The sequence below is a fragment of the Besnoitia besnoiti genome, chromosome VII (genome assembly GCF_002563875.1).
Source record: "Besnoitia besnoiti strain Bb-Ger1 chromosome VII, whole genome shotgun sequence".
NCBI classification, from domain to species: Eukaryota; Apicomplexa; class Conoidasida; order Eucoccidiorida; family Sarcocystidae; genus Besnoitia; species Besnoitia besnoiti.
Window position 1 is genome coordinate 858123 of NC_042362.1, and position 14720 is coordinate 872842.

The window sequence follows — 14720 nt, forward strand, 5'->3', positions numbered from 1 at the left end:
CGATGATGCAACCCCCCAGCCCAGCTTTCAACGCAGGAGAAGCGGCGCCAGGTACTCACGGGGCGTCTGGCCCGCCGCCTCGCAACGTGCCTGCGAACTCGCGCGACCTGGACTGGGACTCCCTGGGAGGAATGAGGCGCGTGACAGGTACAACTTCTTCTCTCTGAGCCAGCGTGCGGAGACTCTCACGCGACTGGGGCAGACACGGGGGGGACGAAGTGCCTGTGATGGCCAGTCGCTGTGTGCTCGACTCACATGCGTATGTGGACACGCAGTTGGACCTCACGTCGTAACTCTCCGCAGCGGTTTGTTTGGTTGAGATGTCTTATTGTAGGTATGCATGTGTCGATAACCGCGGCAGATGCCGCCGTCTCTCGCGAACGTTAGGGTGGAATCGTAGACAGCATCGGTGCATCCATCTGTTACCCGTTTAGCTCTATGAGATACCACGTTTTCACAGATGCGTGCTGGTAGGCGTTACTTCAGGCGTTTACGGATTCGGGGCGCGCTGTCTGGCACCTGTTTTTAGATCTCTTCTCTTCTCTTGCTGTAGGTGCGCCTGCGGGCAACGCGTATGGGATGTCTCCTGCGCCTTTGAGCCCTCCCGGCGCGGGTCAGCAGCAAGATTGGCGTGCCGGCGGAGAGGAGGCTTCTCGCTCGCCCTCGGGGGCGCTGCCGCCTCCGATTATGTATCACCATCACGTTCCCGCTGCACACGGGCCCAACGGGACTTACCGTCACTCGGCGGGGAACCCAAACATGTACGCGGGCTCGCCTCCGCCACCGCCTGCGTACGGCAACGCGTATTACCCTCCGGGGACCCCCGGCGGGTCTGGAGACCCCGTTTGCGGGCCGGGACTTGTGGGCAGCGGGCCGGGAGCCCCGAACCACATGTATCCGGGCTACCCCGCGAACGCGCATCCTGGCCTGAAGAACGCGTCAGGCTCTCCGCAGTCTGGAGGCAAGTACTACTACGGGGGCAGCGGGGGTTCTGGGTACTACGGGGGCGGGCCTAACGCGGGCGGCGCGGGTCTCGTGGGTCACGCACCCCTGGGGGTCCCGGGCAGCCCCTCGCTGCAGCCGGGATCAGGAGGCGGTGGGGAGCGAGGCGGGAAGAACGGGGCGCGTCGCGGCGAAGGGCGACACATGAATCGGGGGGGCGGCCGCGGAGGCAACGATGGACACGTGAACTCCGGCATGGTGCCTCCGCCGGTCGATGGCGCGGGCGGCAACGGCGTGGCGGCGAACGCGCGGACTCCCACGCCTGGCGGCAAGTACGAGGGCGGGTACCGCGGCAACGGGGGTCAGGGTCGCCAGCAAGCCTTCAACTGTGGCGCGCAAGGCTCAGGGGCGCACTCAGGCAGCCGCAGAGGCGCGGGTCACCACCCGCGCTCTGGCGATGAGGGCAGCCACGCGCACGGAGGCCGGGCGCAGTACGAGGAGGAGGGGCGTTCCGCGGCGTCTTCGCCGCAGCTGTCTGCGGTCTGTCCGGGCGGCGGCAACCCGCGGGGATTGGTGCCTGAGCGCAGCGCGGCACAGCACGGCGCAGAGGGAGGGGGGTCGATGCTGGGCGGCGCCGGCGCGGGCGGTGAAGAGCAGAGTGCCCGTCAGCGGCGCGCGGCGGAACCACCCAGTGTCGTGAGCGAGCAGGGGGCGAAGGAGGACCGCGACGACGGCTGGGGCGACGACGACGGCTTCGGTGGCGGGGTCTCCATGGTAGACATCAACGAGATCCGCAGCAAGCACGCGATGCTGGCCAAGACGCGTGCGACAGGTCTCAGCCCGAGCAACGTGACGCCCCCCGGCAGTGGCTCGCCGCAGCCTTCGTCCTCCTCCACGCCTTCCGGCTCGCTGTGGTCGCTTCCGGCGCTGAACGCGGACGGCAGACACCGGCGCGGAGAGGAGAGGAACGGCGAAGGCGAGAAGAAGGACACCCTGGTGAAGGACTTCTCCTCGCTCTCCCTCGGCGCGGCGAAGAAGAAGGTCGGCTCGGAAGTTCCCAACGGCACTGGCGGCGCCGCGACTCTTTCGGGCGTCACCTCCGCGCCCAAGGAGGAGACCGAGCGCGTCCCCGCTCCCCCCCCCCGCCCGCCTCCACCGCCGAGGACCAGGAAGACTCGAAGGAGGAAGGCAAGGCGGGAGAGGAGTCGAAGAGGGAGGAGGGCGCAGGCACGACAGGTGCCAGCTCGGGACTGTCGGGGCTCAGCAAACTGGGAGGCGGCGGCGGCGCTTGGCGACCCCGCAGCCAGAGACAGTTTTCGCGGGAGGAGGAACTGGACAGGACCGTCAAGGCTCTGCTCAACAAACTGACCATTGAGAAATTCGACACCATCACGGAAAAGCTAGCGCGCACAGTCGAGGGACTGAAGGAACACAAGGAACTCCAACTCGTCGTGAATGTCGTCATGGAGAAGGCCGTGACGGAGCCCGATTGGTCGGAGATGTACGCCGACTTGTGCCAGGTAATCCTGCGCGCGATTTCTCAAAGACGAAAAGTGTTGTATATGCGTTCAACGTGTAGTTACACGCGTGCAGGCTCAGTGTTGCCGCGCACGTGAGCATGCGGACGCCCTAGCGTCGACTTCTACACCTCAGGGCGTTTGGCGGCTGAATGTGTCCCGTGCCCCCCGTCCCTCCGTCTTCTCGCGCACATCTGTGCGTCGATGAACGTGTCATAGTCGTCGCAGACACCTTGTGTGTAGCTTCGATTTCCTCTTTGCCAGCATGCATATTTTTCCCAAATCACGGATGCATGTTTTCTCTGGGTTTTCGTCACTCTATCTGTGCGTGCAGGTGCTCCAGTGGCGCAGCATCCCCACTGAGGGGGCGGACATCGAGAACTTCCGCAAGACGCCCTTCATGAAGGCGCTCCTTACAAAAATTCAGGCTGAGTATGAAGCCATGCCTAGGTACGGCTTAGAAAACCCGTGCCCGCATCCTCGACACCCGTGCGCTCTCCCTCCACGCAGAGCTTCATACATGTATATATAAGAATATATTTATGTGCATGTTAATGTGGTTAGCTGGCTGGCAGCGGGTTGGGGAGTGGCTCTGCAGCTCGAGTCGACGGGCCCGCGTCGCCGCAGGTGTCTTCGCGGCAGCGAAACTGTCTTCTGGACACATTTGCGCATGCGCAGATGTGCGGCGGTGCCGGATTTGGGGAGTTACTGTCGATGCGTCAGACTCGCGTGTTGCGTGGTTGTGTCTGTGGATGCGCAGAACGCTGCAGTCGCGAGCGCGCAGCCTGCCGCCGGGCGAGGTGGATCCTGAAGCTGCGGAGGAGCTGCAGCAGCTGAAGCGGACGAAAAATCGCATCTTGGGAGTAGTCAAGCTGATTGGCGAGTTGTTCCAGAGGAAGATCCTCGGATTCCCCATCGTGCGGGACGTCGTTGTCGACCTGGTAATCAAAAACGAAGAACCCGATGAGCACTTCATCGAGTGCTTCGTGCAGCTCATCGCCACCACAGGTACGTGGGAACTCCGCTCACGCCCCGAATCAACTGTTTGCCTGCACGTGTGTATTCACACGTGTGACCAACTCATCCTGCGCATATATATATGTATATATATTTATATTTCTCTACATATGCACATACATGAACACATACCGTACAATCTCGCATGCACTGCTACGCCTGCGGAGCCGTGGTGACTGTCACTCGGTGCGAACTGCGTCTGAGGAGTCGCATGCGCCTACTATATGAATACATACCTCTGGAGAGGCACGGTGCAAATTTGCGAATGTCAAGCGCTTGCGCGGGAGCTGTCTGCCATCGAGACGTGCGCGCAAATGGCTCCTTTTTGCTGCGGACGTACGTGTTCGCCTCCAGGCTACTACATCGACCAGAACCCGAAGATGAAGGCGGTACTCGACTCTTGGTTCGGCCGCCTGACGGAGCTGCAGAAGAAGGCCTGCTACTCCAAGCGCCTGAAGTGCATCATCCAGGTATGCCGCGCAATTTCTGATCCTTGTCTATTTGGTGTGTGTGAATAGTCTCCACATCTGCAGACATTAGCACAGTGCACTTCGACAGAACTACGGATACATGGATTATATGCGTGTATGTATGTATATATATATATATATATATATGGTGAATACCCAGCTTCATGCGCCAATTTGTCGGATGTGGCGTGCGAACGTCTACAGGACACTCTGGACATGCGCAAGGCTGACTGGCGAAAGAAAATCCACAAGGAACGCGCGAAGGCCCTCAGCGACCTGCGCGAACAGGTAGGCACCGTTCTACTCACAATTGTCATTGCAGCTGCCGGGCATTTTCGTATCTCCGCATTTTTCGTGTTTGTGAATGCGAGGTGATCGAGTAATGTGAATTTTTCGCACCATGCAGTTTGCCAAAGTGGGGACCTCGCTTGAGAATCATGTTGTGCCCTTTTCTTGTATTTAGAATCAATTTATTTGTTGGTTGTTTTTGTAAAGTTGAAATTCACTATTTTTTTCAACAGCTAAGTTTTAACGACTTGAATTTGGTTTCGTCGACAGGCGTGCCTACGCGTCGAGTCTTACGGGGTCCCGCCGGAATTTGGTCGTGTGCGTGGCCCGATCTGACGTTTGCCAGTCTGCATTTCGTCCTGTTGCACACTCCGCATTTCGCGCCTCTTGCCTTGCAGCTGGAAACCGAGGAAGTCCTTGGAGGGTCGGTGCATGCGGCGCAGTACGGAAACATCGTCGTCGTCGGGCAGAGATCGAACTTGGTGAGTCTGCCCCTCCGCGAGGTCTCTGACGTTTTTCAACGCGCAGGTGTATATGTATATATAAATAAACGTGTACGTCGTTTACTGTTTCACGCGTGTGAGCGTGCTGCATGTTCCAGCTTGCTTTCGTCTGCCCTGCCCGTTCACGTTTCATCCCCGCGCCGGTTCTGAGCAGACTCGAGTTATGCAGCACATCTCAAGCGTATCCTTTAAGTGTATGTTTGGAGCGGTTTGCGTCTGTCCCCCGTCCTTCGTTTTTTCAGAACGGCGCGTACGCGGGCTACCTGAAGGAGCAGCAAGATACCTTTGAGAGGCGCGTGGCGAAGCTGCGCTCGAGCGCCGGCGCGCCGACGCCGCCTGGCGGAGCCTCTCCGGGGCCGTCCGCGCCAGTCGCCTATAGGCGCTAAAAGCTTGTCTGCGGCGCGCCAGAAGCGCCACGCGGGCGAGGAGAGGGGGGAGTGCGAGCAGCGAGGTAGAGGCAGGCGCGACGTGACTCGCTCAGGAGCGCGTGCAGCGTTCCTCCGCGCGCGGCGCGACAGCGGAGACAACGAAGACAGGATCTTCTCGGCGGGGGCGGTCGCGGTGGAGACGCGTGTTGTGAAGCATGGTAGAGGGGGGGAGAGGATGGGGGGGGGGAGGGGCGAGAAGGCCGCGGGACTCGCAGAAAAAAAGCGAAGCACGTGCCCTCCGCGGGGAGAGGGCGGAAGGCAGAGAGAGGAGACAACTTGGCCCAGAGGAGAGGATGCTGTTTGCCTTGCCCGAGCGTTTTTATTTCGAGACTGCAGAGACAAAAACTGTTAGGCATAGGCAGTTACCGGGAGGAAGCGCGAATCAGAAAGGCGAGACAGCGCGAGCAAGCGAAGTTTCGAGGGGGGAGGGAGGACTTTCGGAACGTGCGAAGGGCGCCGATGCAGGCACGGCCTCGGTGTCGCCGCCGCATGGGGGCAGAAACTTCGAACGCGAACTGGGGCAGGCCGACCGCGGGGCATTTCTGCAAAGAGACCTGCGGTGCGGCCCTGCAGACCGACAAGGGACCGAATCTTGAGCCTCGGAGACACACGCAGAGACAGAGGGTCGCCGCCGATATTGGGGAGGGGGGACGGGACAGGGGGGGGGAATGCGAGACGGCGAGACCAGGGCTTGCGACCGACAAGAAGTTCGCTGAATCCGAGACGAGGTCGGCAGGATAGGCCAGATCGCAGAGAAAAAGGTGGTGGAGGGAGGCTGTCGTAGGAGAGTTGGACTCTGCTACTCTTTTTCTGTACAGTGAAAACGTTCGTCCGACGTCAAGGCGCGCATGCCGAAGAGTCTCGGTGCAGTGGAGGTCCCATATGCAGGGGAAACGTACGTACATATATCTATATGAATAGGTATACGAGCCCTCGACATCGTCCTTTCTCAGGCTTGTGTACGTCTACACAGTATATATATATATATATATATGTGGATGTGGATGTATCTGCATGTGCATATGTGCTCGTAAGGTTTGTGAAGCTGCGTGTGGACGGGTGGCAGTGCGCGCTCGCGAAATTAGTTTTGCAAGATCTGGTTTTCGTGATTTTTATTTTGTTGGGCTTTGGTAAACGGAGTCGAGAGACGCGTGGGGGCAAAGAAGGAACACTCAGATCTGTCAACCGAGACGAGGGCGGAACATGCTATGTACGCTCAGCCACTGTCTTTATGGATTTCGGTGTATGCCTAGTGGAGAGGACGTCTGCGCATGTCTCGATGTGTGTGGAGCGAGCGAACGGGAAAGTTGCAGGCGGCCGCGCGCATGTTTCACGGCGTGGCCGTCCGCGTTTTGATTGGCGGGGAGCGACTTCTCCTGTATTATATGCCGACTCGACATGCCACTATCCATCTATGTGTGTGACGTTTTTTTTTGCTTTCCGCCTCATTGTTCCGCCTACTGGTCGTTTCGGCGCTGCGGCTCCCATGCATTCCCTGTGGTGTTTGTTTCGTGTAATGCATCACCGTGGAGGCGCAGGAGGTCGAAGAGACGGAGACAAACACCGAAGACGCGATGCCATTTTATGGTGAAAGTTCGGATTTTTTCGTCACTTTCGTCGCCCCTCGCTCCGAGCCTGTGTGTGTCCCATGTTTTCTTCGTGAGGTCTTCGTCTTCCGCAGAGGTGCGTGTCTGCGTCCGGCCGTGCAGATACGACAGAAATTCGAACGAAGCAAGAAGGCCTCTCTGTTCGTGTCCTGGCTTTTTGTGTGATGTCGCTCTGAGAGAACGAAGAGGAGAGGAAGAGGAGGGAAATAGATAAGGCGCAAATTTTACCTTTCCCTCCTGTGTGCCGGGGTGTTCTGTGTGTTCGCCGTCTCTCCCCGCATCCTCTAGCTCGCCACGTCTTTCCTTTTTTTTGTTTCCGTCATCGTTTCCCGCGTGCGAGTTCGTTTCCCGTATATTTTCCGTTTTTCTTCATAAAGGAAGTCTTCTGATTCCCTCGGTGTCTGCAGATAACGTGTCTTATCCCAGGGTACTTTCTCGTGTGGTGTTTGTTTCTTTTCCTTCACAGCTCATGCATTCCCTGTTCCGTGCTTTTTCAGTGCTTTCACCTCGACTTTTTTTGTCTCTTCGTCCAAGCTCTCCGGTCGTCGCTGTCAGCTTCCTGCGCTTGTTATCTACCGTTGAGGTCTGCACGTGCAACTGACACTTTTCCGCTTTTGCGAGAAAAAGGATTATGTCCCTAAAAGTCATCACCAGGAAGCAGGGTCGTAGACAGAACAGAATTAACCTGTTTCGCCGCTGCGAAGACGCTGCTCGGCGCCTGCAAACACAGTGCAGTGACGCTTTGCTGCACTCTCTTTCCGAGTGTACATACACCGTACCGTGCCACTAAATTGCCACTTCTTTGCGATGCCAGGTGTACATACAGCTCACCGGCGTGTGCATAGGGAGCCTCTGGCTGACAGGTGAAATTTCTCTTCGCGCGGCCTGCATCGTCCCAGCCGGCGACAGGGTTGCGTATGTGGGTGCCACACAGAGGGGACTGATGCGTACGCCTACGGGTGGCATCGAGGCACGAACCTGGATGCGCTGCGCATGCCGCGCTGTTCAGTGTGTGTACGGTTGTGTAGTTGCACTGCGCCAGCCAGTTTGAAGCCGTCCACACGCCATTCGCTGTGGCTCCTTTAGGGCGAGCTGGCGTGCGTGTGGTTCTGGAGTAGGCTTCCTGTATCAAACGTAGCAGAGTGAGGATATAGTAGGTGCCGCTAGACACGTACATTTGCGGTGGATGTGCATCCGCACACTTGAGCGCTGCAACCGAACTCTCACAGTTATCTTGTATTCCGAAGACATCCTGTTCGCGTGCATGTGTTCGTCTGCCCCCCTGGCCCCTACGCATCGCGCTGCTCTCGCCACTGTGCTCTTTCAGTTTGTACCTTCTCCTTTCTATCGCCTAACATTGTCTCAGGTAAACGAATACCTATGCGAGTCTTGGTATGGGCTTCTCTGTTTTGGCCTCCTCGAGACAGGCTCTCTTGAGCTGTTGCACAGCTCCCGCCGTCGTGGCCGCGTTCCACGGCAGAAAATGCTTTCTAGCACGTCGGCTCTCTCTAGACACTCGAACCTTTCCCACTACGCTTGTCACGGCAACATGCCAATTCAAATGTACCTAAACACGGAACAGATATTTATACTCCTTTACGGATAGCTGGATTCATGCTGTGTGCCTGAAAGCCAGGAACCTGTGTATCTACATTGATCACCAATGATTTTTCCCCTCTTTCCCAGAGTTCAGAGGTCAGGAAACGCTGGGGGATCGCTGTCCTTGTGGCAGCGCAGTCTTCCCCGTCGCTCTCCTCTGCCGCGGGCCTGTGCACTGACACTTTCCACAGGGAGCAATCGACAGTGTAATCCATTGGCAGTGGGCTTTCCGTGTGACCAAGCACGCGACAGCTATGTGCGACCTCGTGGCCGGCAGGCGAGCCGCTACCTACAGCGTGAGACATACCCTCGAGGCACTCTCTTTTTGCACAAGTAACCTATCTACCGCGACACTCACACACTGAAGAAGACAGCAACGCGAACAATCGGCACGCCCGGCTCGCATCCGCCCCTTCGATGTCTCGAGCGCTTCCGGACTCAAATCCAATGAAATACCTTCTCTATCGACAGGCAAGGGAATATCGGGCCCCAGGAAGGCGTGTCGACGCTCCTGCCTCAGGGAGAAGCGTGAAAAAGCGGAAACGTCTTTTTCTTGTCTCTTGCGTGCCAGCCTTGGGGTCCTCTCTGCAGTCTGCAAATCCGCAGGCGGACCCCTGTGGCCCGAGCACCGTAACCATTCCCAGTGTCGCCGTCTATGTTGGCCTCTTTAAAATCGAGGCCTCAGCCACGGATCTTGCCATGCGCGCAGAAGCAGTTTTCTAGGTACAAGAAACCAGCACTACGTGTAGAGTTTCCGTATTTGCCGCGCTTCAGTGCGAGAAGGCTTAATGCGCTTGGCAGCCCTCGGCCGATGACGGCTAGAAGGCAGCAGGGTTCAACTTTGCCGAGCCTCTGCGAGGCCGACTTGCGCTAGACGTTTTCTTCGTTTTTGGTTGCACTCTCACACCTCTCTGTCTTTTTTCCCGCCTCCGCCAAAGCAGTTTCGTCTTGCGTTTGCTGCCGCGCGCCGAGGCTATGTCAAGTCACTCCGAGTCTCAAGGGCCGGCTGAAGAAGCTCATCGCGACACGGGTTTTTCCCCATTCAATCCTGCCGTTTCCGCCGTTATTCGTTCATCTCGCGAGCTGTAGTTCCCTCTCGGAGTGTTTCTAGAAGGCGACTCGAGTTTCCTTTCTTCACTCAGGAGGAAGAAGCCAAGCACGAGGCCCGTGCGCGAATTCAAAACGACAGGGATCTTGCTCGCTGTCGCGAGTGTGCGTACTCTGCAGACGGCACAGCCCTTTTCTCTTCTTGTTTTCCAGCACGAAACTGCGCCAGCCAGGAGCGAACGAAAAAATAGCTTATTTCTCGTGAACCGGTTGTCGCACGGCGTTTGTTTCTTCTTTTTAGTTGGGAGGGAGGCCTTCTCATCTTGGACTTCAGCAAGGTCGCGGGACTCCGTGCATGTAAGGGCCCCTGTTGAGCTTGAATTAAAGACATCATCGTTTGTAAACAAGAAGAAAAGACCCCCAATGTACGTTTTCAGGGGGTTGTAATCCATAGGATTTGAATCCTCGGCGCGTGTTTCCAATTAACTCTCACCTCGCGGGTGTCTGCGGTGCCTCGCCTTGCTGTGCCTTCTCTCGCACTCGGGGTCTTCGTTCCTCGCATTTTCCCCCTTGCCGCGTTCGTCTGTTTTTCCCCTAGTTCCTTTCTTGTCTCGTCTGTTCTCCCCGTTGTTTGTATTCTCGTTGGCCTTTTTGCATGCTCCACGCTGCACAACTTGGAAGCTACCTCTCGAGCGCTTCCAGTCTCTCCTTGCCTCGGCAAGCCGACCCGTCCCGCAGACTACAGAAAATCCGTGCCTTCTGCTCTCTGGGACTTGGTTTCCTCTCCCGCGTCGTTCCGCTGAGCTCCTTTCTGCAACAAAGCCGACGAAGAAACGCCTCTGCGCGTCTTCAACGTCTCCGTACCTTCTTCCTTCCGAGACTTAAATATATCCTTCTCCGCTTTCTTCTTCTACCGATTGATTCCTCGGAATACCTGCCGTCTCTGCCTCAGCTTTCGCCGTGCTTTGGTATCGTCTCTGCTGCGCCTTGCGCTCATTGCTTGCCTCACGCAGCAGGTCTTCGCGCGTCCTCTGTCCCCCCGCTGGGCTCCCTCGCCACCAGGCCTCAGCGTTTCCTTTCGCGAGGCACTTAACTTCCTCGCGTCCCTGCTGTCCTCTCCGGTTCTGGCGCTGGATCCTGCGTTGTGAGTTTGGATATCAAGGATCCTTCGGGGTCGTCTCCTCACAAGCGCCTCTTTGTCTCCACTCGCTTCGAGTCGTGCTGCGCTTTCTCTGTTGCCCTTTCCTTTTTCCCCCTCTTGCCTTTATCTGCGGCTGAATAGATCGAGAAGAGGACGAGTGACAGAGCCTTTTCTCTTCGGCGTCGGCTCCATGGCGGACTCAAGCAAGGTAAGATGCGTCCACTCTTTCTTCTTTTGTCCGCTTCCATGCTGCTCTGCTGTTTCGACGCTTCCCTCCTGTGGTTTCCTCCTGCCTCTCTTTCGTCTCGCTTCTTCGTCTTCGTGCGACGACACTTCGGCTTCGCCATTTTCTTTCTCTTCTTCGCTTTGTTACTTTTCCTTTGTTCGATGTTCTCATGCTTTGGGAGGCGCCTCCGGTCCAACGCCTGCAGGGGCCTTCCTCTCGACATCGTTGTGCTCTGCTTCTCTGCATACTCCTGTTTCCGTCGCTGGCGCTCCAAATTTTTGCGGACTGTTGAGTTTGTTTCGCCTTCCGTCTCCCGAACCATTGTCAGCTTCAAAGAAGCTGAGTCACAACCTCTTTGAGCCGGCGTCTATTCGTCTTGCTTTTTCCTATCCTCCAGCGCCGACGGTCGCTGAGGGGCCGCTGATATTCTTAGCCACGCGGTCAATTATTTCTACTTTTCTATGTTTTTCTTTCAGGATAAAGATCACTACGACTACCTCTTCAAGTTCATCATCATCGGCGATGCGGGCGCTGGAAAGTCTTGCCTTTTGCATCAGTTCATCGAAAATAAATGTAAGCGAAAAGGGGAGGAGCCGCAGAACACAGAGAACTACAGAGCGCACCAAACAGAGAGCGAAACGCCTCCCACCAGACAGAGGAAGGGAGAAGAAGCGATGCCAGCGAACACAGCAACGCCAGCGAGCATAGCGAGACGACACAGCTACGTGGGTTCAAACAGGGAATTCGATGGAGGACAGACAGAAAGCATTCGCGAGCCTGAGATCGCAGACGACACGCGAACAGGGACGCCGGCGGACGCCACACCTCAGGGAATGGTTTCGCTGTTTTTCTGTTCAGTCAAGAAAGGATGCAGTCACACGATTGGCGTGGAGTTTGGGAGCAAAATGATCGGCATCGCAGGGAAGAGAATCAAACTTCAAATCTGGGATACAGCAGGCCAAGAACGGTATCGCTCCGTGACGAGGAGTTACTACAGAGGCGCTGCCGGCGCACTGCTTGTCTACGATATCAGCAAGTGAGACTTCCGTTCTTGACCTCCCTCCGTTTCTCTCCTTGCCTCTCCCGCTCCTTTGCCTTGCAGCTTCCTGTCCGCTGCGTGGCCCCCTCGCTCGCCTTCCATCCCCCTCCTTCTGTTCGCTTCAACGATGCCTGTTTTCTCTCTACTGTCCATTCAATGGCGTCTTTGACTGTCTCCTCGTACTCTTTTTTCACCTGTATGGTGGTGCCGCAGGGGCTTCGGCCTCTCTACCCGTGTGACATACCGCTTGCTTTCGATCTCCCACCTCTGGAGTTTTGCAGCCGTCAGCGTGTCAAATGCCTGGAAAGCTGCGCCGCGGAGTGCACTCTAAATCGCCTCTGATTCGTCGTTTTCTTCATATTTTTTCTCATTTGTTATTCCTTTTTTTGTCATTTTTCTGCGCACAGTCGGGACTCGTACAACCACCTCATGAACTGGCTCGCGGACGCCAGGTCGCTGGCGCGCGCTGACATTTCCATCATCGCCGTCGGTGAGTTTCGCTTAAGTGTGCATCTTCTTTGGCGATTCTGCGCTTCTGAGAAGACCAAAGAGACTTGCGAAGCTGCCCAGAAGAGATTCTTCGCTCTGCGTGTCTTCTGCGAGGAGCTTTTTTTTCGAGTCCCAAAGTACATTGACGCACATGCGCATTCCTACATTCACGCATGCATACGTGGCTTCTATTTGCGCGAATATATTTATTTTTCATGCGTACTGTATACGGGTATGTGCGCCGCGACAGAGAGAAAGAGGGACTTGCATGGTATCCGCTGCCCACATAGGGGGGGGGGGGGGGGGGGGGGGGGGGGGGGGAGTGTGCCCGTAATCGCTTTACTAACATATATGCACAATTACTCATTTTACTCTTTGTTGTGCTGTACCATGTATATACCTGTGGATACCTGATCACTTCCTTGCAGCTTGTGCACATCTGCGCGTGCCTTCGCAGGTCTCTGGTGTTTTTTCCTTCATTTCTGACTCTCTTGCTCTTCACTGGATGGCTGTGCGCGGCGGCATGCGCGCAGGCAACAAGGCGGACTTGAAGGAAAAACGCGCTGTCTCCTTTTTGGAGGCCTCACGCTTTGCTCAGGAGAACGGTGAGGCCTTGCATGCATGCCGCGTGCCTTTCATTTTCGTCTTTTCTCTGCGCGTCATTTTCGTCTAATTCTTTCTGTGCTTCCTCCTCCGTACGCATCTCCTTATCGCTGTCGGTCTCGCTTCTTCGCGTGCCTGTTCGCGTGCCTGTCCCTGCGCCACCGCAGGCCGTGAGCTGCGCGTTGTCGCTCGCCTCGCGGCTTTGCCTCGTTCGCTTTTTTGATCTTCGTCCGCGTCGTTCTGCGTCCGCTGTTCCGTAGTTACTCGGTCTGATATCGAGAGAGTTAGAGGCGCTAGAATCTGCGCCAGAAAGGGTTTGTTTTATTTCTTCAGACATTCTTTTCTTGGAAACGAGCGCCTTCACTGGAGAGGGAGTTGAGGACGTCTTCATCAAAGTTGCTCGGCTCATTCTCAACAAAATCGAAGATGGTTAGTGCGAAATTAAATCAACAAAGAATGCTTGTTTTGATCCGAATGTCAAGTCGTCTCATGGCGTTGACCGCTCCCCCACATATGTTTCTGCGTAGGGGTGTGTATGTAACTTTATGATTTTCTCTCTCTGTGCCCAGCCTGCGTACTTTTGTACGTGTCCACATTTCATTCGCCTGCCTCTGTGCGAGTCTATATCTCCTCTTCTTGTTCCCCGTCGCGGCGACCCCCCTCGAACCCTTGTAGTCTTTGTTTTCGATTGTCGTGGTTTTCTGCGCTTGCATTCCCCGTCTGCCTTTCGCGTCTTCGCCTTGGTTGCCGTCCGGCTCTCGCGTCGTGTCTCTTCTGTAGAGGCCGCGGTGTGTCTCCTGTCTGTTTCCGCAGGTCTCATCGATCCCAACACGATGATCTCAGGCATCCACGCCACGCGCACGACGCTGGGATCTCGTAAGTTTTGGAACAGCTGCGGACGGCCTGTCCTGCCGTGGGTTTGCTTTTCATTTCGCAACTCCGCTGCGAGACTGCGGCGCCGCACACGTGCCGGAGGGTCCTCTAGCGATCCCAGCCCCACACAGACATGCATCTGTGCATGCATACATGGATAGATATATTTCGTGCATGCATGCGTGCAAGTGTTTCTGTTTTCAGCGGGGCCGAAGCCTCCGCCCTCGAGCTGCTCCTGCTGATCGGCGCAGCGTCTGTTTTCAAGCGTTCAGAGTCAATGCGCGTTGCAGGGGAGAAGTGTAGAGCCACAGAGCGCATCGACAGACACACACGCACGGAGAAGGAGGGGTGAGCGGCGCAGACGACAGGTGGAAACGTGGAGAAAAGGAGTGCACGCGACGTTGGGTTGCCTCCCGGATTCGGATTCGTCTCGTGGCCTCAGCGTGTTCGCGGCGTATCCGTCCCGAGGGAGAGGCTCGCGAGCCTTGTCTTTTTTCTCGCTTAGGGTCGAAATCATTCGCGCGTTTTACGGTTGAGTCTGTCTTTCGTGGCTCGCGTGTGTAGAGCCAAGACTCATTCGCACGCGGACCTCTCTCGCCGGTCCGCATCTCTGCTGCATGCATAGAGGTGTGCCGCGTGCGTCGACGCAGCAGGGGGAGTATACGCGCAAGGGGGGTCGGGGAGAAGAGGGGATGTGCGGTCGTCTCCTCTGTGTGCATGCGCGGACGCGGCCTCCGCGCCTGCGAGGGAACCTCCAATGCGTCGACTGGAGAGGCTCCGCTCTCTTTCCTCAAATCGTGTGGCCTGACGGCAGCTAACCAGGGCACTGCGGGTACACATACACCTGGCCAGCGCCGGCCCGCGCGCTTCAGCTGAGCCGCCGCCTCGGGGAGGCGCCGCGGGGCGTGGCTGGGTGTGCGAAATTTTCTTT

At 56.8% G+C, this 14720-nt stretch overlaps 3 protein-coding genes across 3 annotated transcripts; 2 read left to right on the forward strand and 1 right to left on the reverse strand.

The window, feature by feature from the left end:
- Window positions 1-2: 2 nt before the first annotated feature.
- Window positions 3-5123, forward strand: BESB_077170 (MIF4G domain-containing protein; the record flags this gene model as incomplete). Its single annotated transcript, XM_029366078.1, has 9 exons — window positions 3-147; window positions 554-1774; window positions 1984-2462; window positions 2794-2909; window positions 3220-3467; window positions 3831-3946; window positions 4151-4234; window positions 4633-4716; window positions 4980-5123. 9 exons carry the CDS (start codon window positions 3-5, stop codon window positions 5121-5123), a joined length of 2637 nt encoding a protein of 878 aa, XP_029217509.1.
- Window positions 5124-10600: 5477 nt separating this feature from the next.
- BESB_077180 (uncharacterized protein) lies at window positions 10601-11107 on the reverse strand (the record flags this gene model as incomplete). Its single annotated transcript, XM_029366079.1, has 1 exon — window positions 10601-11107. One exon carries the CDS (start codon window positions 11105-11107, stop codon window positions 10601-10603), a length of 507 nt encoding a protein of 168 aa, XP_029217510.1.
- A 139-nt stretch (window positions 11108-11246) lies between these two features.
- Window positions 11247-14031, forward strand: BESB_077190 (Ras family protein; the record flags this gene model as incomplete). Its single annotated transcript, XM_029366080.1, has 7 exons — window positions 11247-11358; window positions 11644-11821; window positions 12232-12314; window positions 12847-12918; window positions 13250-13345; window positions 13730-13792; window positions 13994-14031. 7 exons carry the CDS (start codon window positions 11247-11249, stop codon window positions 14029-14031), a joined length of 642 nt encoding a protein of 213 aa, XP_029217511.1.
- Window positions 14032-14720: the final 689 nt, after the last annotated feature.